At 40.0% G+C, this 8,425-nt stretch overlaps 1 protein-coding gene across 1 annotated transcript; it reads right to left on the bottom strand.

The window, feature by feature from the left end:
- Positions 1–7,369: 7,369 nt before the first annotated feature.
- Positions 7,370–8,204, bottom strand: LOC122011617. Its single transcript, XM_042567999.1, has 3 exons — positions 8,013–8,204; positions 7,829–7,934; positions 7,370–7,741 (listed from the first exon to the last, which is right to left on the bottom strand). The coding sequence occupies exons 1-3, from the start codon at positions 8,187–8,189 to the stop codon at positions 7,581–7,583; spliced, it is 444 nt and encodes a 147-aa protein (XP_042423933.1). The 5' UTR covers positions 8,190–8,204; the 3' UTR covers positions 7,370–7,580.
- Between the last annotated feature and the right edge of the window lie 221 nt (positions 8,205–8,425).

Here is an 8,425-nt window from a genome sequence, read left to right as displayed (position 1 = left end):
ACTTTGTTATTTCTTGATATCAAAGATTGAATAATTCAGAAAAATGATTTTCGGAAAACTTTCTTCATTTTAGAAAGCATTATTTTGTATAAAAACATTTTAATTTTCTAATTATGAAATATTTAATGTAGTTTCCTACGCAAGAAAGAAATTTGATTTTTTTTTCCCTTTTAGAAACCAATTCTTACATATTTTAAATGATAAATCAGTTTGAAACTAATAATATTAAGAATTTACAACAATCTATCTCATTTTTAGCCGTAATAATTACTATCATTATAATTATAATTGGTTCTAGTTAATTCGGCTTGTATTGATCAAAACATATTAAATTACAATTTGTTTTTTTTATCAGATCGATTCAAATAATATTTTTTTAAAAAAAACAGTTTGAGAAATATATTAGAAATTCAACATGCTGTTTTATTAAAAAACAGAAATATTTCAATAACATTACAAACATATTTATAAGAGTATGATAGGGGTGGTACTAGAGGCCTCCATGTGTATCAAGAATGTGCCAGTTGAAATGAATGTCAAACTTTATGATAAGTCTGTTGTGAGTCCCTCTCACATTAGTGAGTGATGATGGGCTTTTCTAAGTTGTTTATTTCAAAGTTCATTTGTGATAAAATAAATATAGGGTTTTGATATAAGTAGCCATCAGACAATATAAGAAGAAAAATTGAAGAGAGGAAAAAGTGAGAACGTGGAAGAAAGAAATTTGGATGCTTCATCGGTGAATCTTCTTTTACTCTTATAAAATTTTGGTACCTTGCTTGTGACAATCTGGGTAACAAGATTAGTGGTTTGGATTGTGGTTTCTCCTCTTTTATATTTCACTTGTAAACTTGGAGTATACCCACTAATTTTATTAAAGGAAGATTTAAGTGGTCTAAGGGTCTTGTGGTTTTTCCTCTCGTCTTGAGAGTTTTCCATGCTAAAAAAAAACGTGACATTATTTTTCTGTTATTCTATGATTTATTGTTGATTTAATTAGTTGGTTTGCCTTGCTTATTAATTGCACAAAAGAGAGCAAAATATTTTATTAATTCTGCTGTGCATGTGTTTTTCTGAGTAGAAACATATTGGTCTTTCGCAACAAAGTTAACTGAACCACCCTCACTCGGCCTATCCCAGACGAGTCATTCCATCAGTTGGCTCAACTCCACCAATTCGAGTGCCCTGCTCGGTCAGCTCAACTCCACCGATCCAAGCGGCCCGCTCAATCGACTCAGCTCCGCCGATCCAACTGCCCCACTAAGTCATCTCAACTCCATCGACTCAAGGTTCGCTGTCCGGACACTAGCTCCTTGCCGCTTGATTCCCCCAACCGGACACTCAGCTCTATCTCGCTTGGCCCCCGTCAACCGGACGATTAGCTCCTTTCCGCTTGGCCCTGACAACCATACGCTCACCTCCTTCCAGCTTGACCTCATCAACTGGACGCTCATCTCCTTCCCAGCTTAGCCTCGCTGACTTGACGCTCAGCTCCTTCCCCACTCGGTCGTGCCGACCAGACGTTCCCACTTACATGACCGCCACCTTATTCCTTTCGGCCTCACCGATCTAATGGTCCTTTACTTAACCGGACATGGCCCAATTACTTCAATATCCTGTGTGATGACGCAGTACGTGGTACAACATGTGAGATAGTGCGTGGATAGTCAGAGTACATGGAGCAGCATGGTTGACATGGTGTGATCCTACAAGATCTTCTACAACACAAAACTTGGGTGGCATGACCCTTAGATATGATGACCTGACACGTTCTTTACCAGATATGATGTCTATTCTGACCAAATATTGTGGATGGTCAAGTTACCAATCTACGAACTCATTAACATGCGCTTTCTTCATCTCCATCGATGATTGCGATGAAAAAGTCTGAAATGCACTCTAAAAGAGAGTTAGACGGTGCCACTTCGACGCTTAAGTTAGGGTTTTTTTTTTAGGCGATATGTGAGAAACATGAGTTAGAGAAGGAGAGTGGAACATGATCTACGATTTCGAGAAATTAGGGATCCCCTGTCATGACCTTCATGAATGTTTATATGATTGTTCGAAGAGCATCTCCACGTCAGCCGAAACATCATCATTGCAGGAGCTGGTGAGGAGACCATATCTAACAGTTGTTAGTTGTTGCTCCATTAATTTAGTGCGGCGTATTCATAAGAGAGCGTCTAGAAAATCGATTATGCCAACTTGCAATCACCCCCATTCTCATGATACCACGGTCCACATGTCCTGAAATATTCACAACTACTATCAACAGGCCTGTATAGGCACAAGTCTATCTTGAGGATGAAAAAGGTGAAGTCGATGTGGAGTCACCTTGAGAATAAACTAAGTTAGGATTTGAGATTGAGATTGAGACAATGTCAGGATCCAATATAGAGAGAGGACATCAACGAACGGGTATGAAACCGAGAGGGAGTCTGCTATTGAGATAGAGAGACGAGTTAACTGAACCACCCTCACTCGGCCTATCCAAGACGAGTCATTCCATCAGTCGGCTCAACTCCACCAATTCGAGTGCCCTGCTCGGTCAGCTCAACTCCACCGATCCAAGCGGCCCGCTCAATCGACTCAGCTCCGCCGATCCGACTACCCCACTAAGTCATCTCAACTCCATCGACTCAAGGTTCGCTGTCCGGACACTAGCTCCTTGCCTCTTGATTCCCCCAATCGGACACTCAGCTCTATCTCGCTTGGCCCAGTCGACCGGACGATCAACTCCTTCCCGCTTGGCCTTGGCAACCATACGCTCACCTCCTTCCCGCTTGGCCTTGGCAACCATACGCTCACCTCCTTCCAACTTGACTTCATCAACTGGGCGCTCATCTCCTTCCCCGCTCGACCTCGTTGACTGGACGTTTAGCTCCTTCCCCACTTGGCCGTGCCGACCAGACGCTCCCACTTACATGACCGCCACTTTATTCCTTTCGGCCTCGCCGATCTAATGCTCCTTTACTTAACAAGACATGGCCCAATTACTTCAATATCCTGTGTGCTGACTGTTGGTTGCTACTCGGAAAACCTAATGGTTCCACTGTACAAAAATTTTGTACAAAGGTCTGAACCTTTTCCTAGCTACCATGTGTTCTTTTAAATTAAACTCGGATCGCCTGCGGAACTTAACACGTTTGATCCTAAGTTTAATTTATTTGTTCTTTTAGGTTTAGACTTGGATCTCCTGCAGAACTTAACACGTTCGATCCAAATCACTTAGGTTATTAATTTCATTAAATATTAATTCCCAAAATTAGCTTCCAGGACTGCATGGCGAGGCACATGACCTTCTTGGATATGGGAACAACCACCACCGCCTAGACAAAGCCTTTTAAGGAAAGCTAATATTTAATTTCCTTAAATAACTTTAGGTCAACCAAAAGGAACAATCAAATCACAAGGAAAAGAAAAATAAAAGAACACAACATCGAAAACTAATTCGAAATACTAGAATCGCATGCCTCTTGTATTTGGTATTTTTACATGGAGATAAAACTAACATGATGCGGAAAACTATATTAGTTATACCTTTCTTTGTAGACTTTAACGACCTCTTGATCTTCTATCGTATTCCTCTTCTAACCTCGGACGTTGTGTGGGCAACGATCTTCCGAGATGAGAACTACCAAGCACCTTCTTCTTCCTTGCAAGTTTCGGCCATCAAAACTTCTCCTAAGATGAAGAGGTTCGGCCACCACCACCATGCTCCAAGGGATGCTAGAAACAAAGCTTTCTTTCTCTCCCTTCTTCTTCTTCTTCTCTAAACTTGATCCGGCCACCATATGAATCTCCACAAGAAGGATGAGGTTCGGCCATCAAAGAGAAGAGAGGAGGAGAAGATGGTCGGCCACACCAAGGAAGAAAAAGAGGGAGAAAATAGAATAGAGTTATTGTCATGAAGGCACCTCTACCCCCTCTTTTATAATTCTTGGTCTTGGCAAATAAGGAAATTTTAATAAAAACTTTCTTAATTCCTTTGCCATGAAAAATAAATCTAATTGATATAAAATCAATTTCTCTTTTATTAATCAACATGGCCGGCCAAAATAATCTAAGCAAAGGAAATTTAATTCAATCAAGAATTAAAACCTTCCTAATTTGTTTCCGGAAATTTTAAAAATAAAATTTCTCTAACAATTTATCCCTTCATGGTGATTTGTAAAAAGGAAACTTATAAATTAAAATCTCTCTTTAAACATGTGGATGATTTATAAACAAGGATAATTTTTTATTAAAATCTTCCTTAAAAAATATCTCCACAACAAGAAAGATTAAAACTTATTCTCCTCTTAATTCCATGTGACACATCAGCAAAGTTTCTCACGTTGATATAATTTGCAAGCAAGCAAAAAAAACATGAGTTGGTTTTAAGCTTCTCATGTTGACTTAGTTGTCAAGCACTTCTCACGTTGATTCAATTTGCAAGCAAGCTAAAAACGTGAGGCAACTTGGAGTTGTTGTTCTTGTTTTAAACAAACGGCATCTCACAGCAATCCAAGAATGAACTTGTTATTCACGTTGATCAGAACAACATGAAACACCCTTGGATAGCAACGCCAACAACACGAACTAGAAGATGGACTTAGATGGATATAAGACTTTATATATATAGAGGCTACGATAGGGACCGAGAGAAGGAATTGGTTTTGGTCTCCTGATGAAATTAAGCATCCCGTATTCGCCCCGAACACAATTTAATTTCATCAATAATAATTCATTCCACTAAAGAACTATTATTGAACTACCGCACCAATCCCAAATTAAGTTATAGGCTCCTTCTTATTATGAGTGTGTTAGTCTCCCTGTGTTTAAGATGTTGAATGTCCACTAATTAAGTGAGTTACTGACAGCTCATTTAATTAATATCTTAGTCCAAGAGTAGTACCACTCAACCTTATTATCATGTCGGACTAAGTCCACCTGCAGGGTTTAACATGACAATCCTTATGAGCTCCTCTTGGGGACATTCTCAACTTAGATCACTAGGACACAGTTTCCTTCTATAATCAACAACACACACTATAAGTGATATCATTTCCCAACTTATCGGACTTATTCATTTATCGAACTAAATCTCACCCATTGATAAATTAAAGAAATAAATATCAAATATATGTGCTTGTTATTATATTAGGATTAAGAGCACACACTTCCATAATAACTGAGGTCTTTGTTCCTTTATAAAGTCAGTATAAAAGAAACGACCTCTAATCGTCCTACTCAATACACTCTAAGTGTACTAGTGTAATTATATAGTTAAGATAAACTAATACCTAATTACACTACGACCTTCCAATGGTTTGTTCCTTTCCATCATGGTCGTGAGCTACTGTTTATAATTTATAAGGTACTGATAACATGATCCTCTGTGTGTGACACCACACACCATGTTATCTACAATATAAATTAATTGAACAACTACATTTATTATAAATGTAGACATTTGACCAATGTGATTCTTAATTCTAGATAAATGTTTATACCAAAAGCTAGACTTTTAGTATACATCCTAACAATGACGCAGTACGTGGTACAACATGTGAGATAGCGCATGGATTGTTAGAGTATGTGGAGCAGCATGGTTGACATGGTGTGATCCTACAAGATCTGATCTACAACACAAAACTTAGGTGGCATGCCCCTCAAATACGATGACGTGACACGTTCTTTACTGGATATGATGTCTATTCTGACCAAATATCGTGGATGGTCAAGTTACCAATCAACGAACTCGTTGGTGTACGCTTTCTTCATCTCCATTGATGACTGAGATGAAAAAAAGCTTGAAATACACTCTAAATGAGAGTTAGACTATCTGTCGGATGAATCCCGAGGCCACTCCAACGCTTAAGTTAGGGGTTTTTTGAGGCGATATGCGAGAAACATGAGTTCGAGAAAAAGAGTGGAACATGATCTACAGTTTCGAGAAATTAGGAACCCCCTGTCATGACCTTCATGAATGTTTATATGATTGTTCGAAGAGCATCTCCACATCAACCGAAACATCATCATTGTAGGAGCTGGTGAGGAGACCATATTTGACAGTTGTTAGTTGTTGCTCCATTAATTTAGTGCAACGTAGTATTCATAAGAGAGCATCTAGAAAACCGGTTATGCCAACCTTGTAATCGTCCCTCATTCTTAGGATACCACATGTCCTGAAATATTCACAACTACTATCAGCGGGCCTATATAGGCACAAGTCTATCTTAAGAATGAAAAGGTGAAGTCGATGTGGAGTCACCTTGAGAATAAACTAAGTTAGGATTTGAGATTAAGATTGAGACAATGTCGGGATCTAATATAGAGAGAGGGCGACAACGTACGGGAATGAGACCGAGAGGGAGTCTGCTACTAAGATAGAGAGGGAGTCTTCTGCCAAGACTAAGAGAGAGTCTTCTGTCATGACTGAGAGGAAGTCTGTTACCGAGATTGAGAGAGAGTCTGTTGTCGAAATTGAGACTCAGACGGAGTATGTTGTTGAGTCTGAGAGTGAGTCCATTGCTGAGACTAAGAGAGAGTCTATTGTCGAGACTAAGATGGAGTCTATCGTCAAGACTGAGGAGTCTGTTGCCGAAACTAAGAGGGAGTCAATGTAAGGTTTTCAAATTGAGTTAGAAGGGGTGTCAGGATTTGAATCGAGACAGGGGCTCTGATAGCTAACTTGCCCTTGTTTAACTTTGCATCTCTAGAATGAATGTATTGGACTTACTAGACTCAACTTGAGTTTCTTCTATGATAAGTTTGACCCTCTATTGATAGCACCTACAATATCTTGACTTTGACTAACAACTTAACATGACTTTTTATTCTAGGGACACATAAGATTGCAGAGCTCTGCCGCATCAATGTCCAGTTAATTAGTAGACAAGTATTGTTATAAAAGGATCTCATTTCTGCCGACAAAGGTATGCTTTTATGCATTACACGTACCTACAAACTACACATTTTTCCCTATTCATCTTCTCCACCTCCTTTGTTTGAAAATTGACTTGAACATCAGAGTAATTGAGCTGGAGCATCCCCCAGCCTCCATTCTAACTATACTTCTCTTATGCTTTGTAGGTACTCCGGTTGATCGGCCCTCTCTTTATCTTCCATGAAGTTCAGCGACTCCGTCAATATAGAAGACAACTCACCGATGGACGGTGGCTCACCTTCCAATGATCTCAAGTTGGAATAGGGCACATTTAAAAAATACGAAATTTAGTTGAAAATCAATTAAGTCATATCAAATTTAATAGTTTATTTCTATTTTTTATATGAAGATATAATTTTTATTTAATTAATTTCTTACTAACTCACTTCAATTCATTCGATTTGACCCTAGAAACGATACTAGAGCAAACTGTACGAATGAATTAATGATTAATTAATTAAGTAATTATATACTACAAAGTTTATTAATCAGATCCACTGGAATCAAGTTGAAAAAATAAGCCTGCCCTGAATCGACTCATCTACATGTACTCGATTAAATTCTAATCCAATATACTTGATTAACTAGCGACAATGATCTAATTAATTAACTAAAAAAGATTAATTCAAGCTTAATGATCATGACTAACTTATTCATCATCCTTGTCCGAGTCTTTGGCGGCCGCCGCCGCCGCCTCCGCGAGCATCTTCTGTGTCCTCTCTTCAGCCGCCATCTCCAGCACCTTCTCCTCCTGCTCTTTCTTGTACGCCTGGAAGAACTCCTTGTTCTCCTTCTCCAACTCCTTCCAAACTATACTTTTAAAGACTGTGTATCAGTGTGTATATATATATATATACATACATGAAATAAATAGAGTGCGCGCGTGTGTGTATATACCAATGGAGGTGATGACAGGCTTGATATTGGCGTGCTTGGAGAGAGCCTCGATGCACTCCTCCTGATTCATGTGGAACACCAGGCATTGCTCGATCAAATGCTGCACCTGCGATCGGATGAACAAATGTGTCAAAAGTTAAGATCTCAGTCCTCAGATGGCACGATCATGATCGATCCTACTTACCATTCTAATGTAGGAAGCCGATGAAGGTTCAGCCATTTTTTTTCCCTTCGCGGTTGTGATCGATCGCTTCGTCAGCTGCGAAACTGCGAGCAGAGAGAGAGAGAGCCAGGAGCGAGAGTCGATCTTAAAGGCGATGCCAGTGAGGGGCCCGCGGTCACGTGGACAACGCGTCGCCATTGGTCGAGATCAGATAAGGAGATCTTGCCCGTCCCCGTCATGTTCCTGCACCAGATTCCCTCCTCGGCCACCGCCTAAGGGCCAATGGAGGCGCACCACGCGGGCCACCCGGAGCGGGCTCTTGCGCAGGATGTCGTTTCGGATCACAACTCCTGCCGTTTCGGATCACAACTCGCGCGGTCGCGGTCGATCGCCGGAGCAACGGTGGGAGGAGCTGCCGTCTCAGGGTAAGTCAT

The sequence above is a fragment of the Zingiber officinale genome, chromosome 8A, assembly GCF_018446385.1.
Source record: "Zingiber officinale cultivar Zhangliang chromosome 8A, Zo_v1.1, whole genome shotgun sequence".
In the NCBI taxonomy this organism is placed as follows: domain Eukaryota; kingdom Viridiplantae; phylum Streptophyta; class Magnoliopsida; order Zingiberales; family Zingiberaceae; genus Zingiber; species Zingiber officinale.
This window is presented reverse-complemented; position numbering and strand designations above follow the sequence as displayed.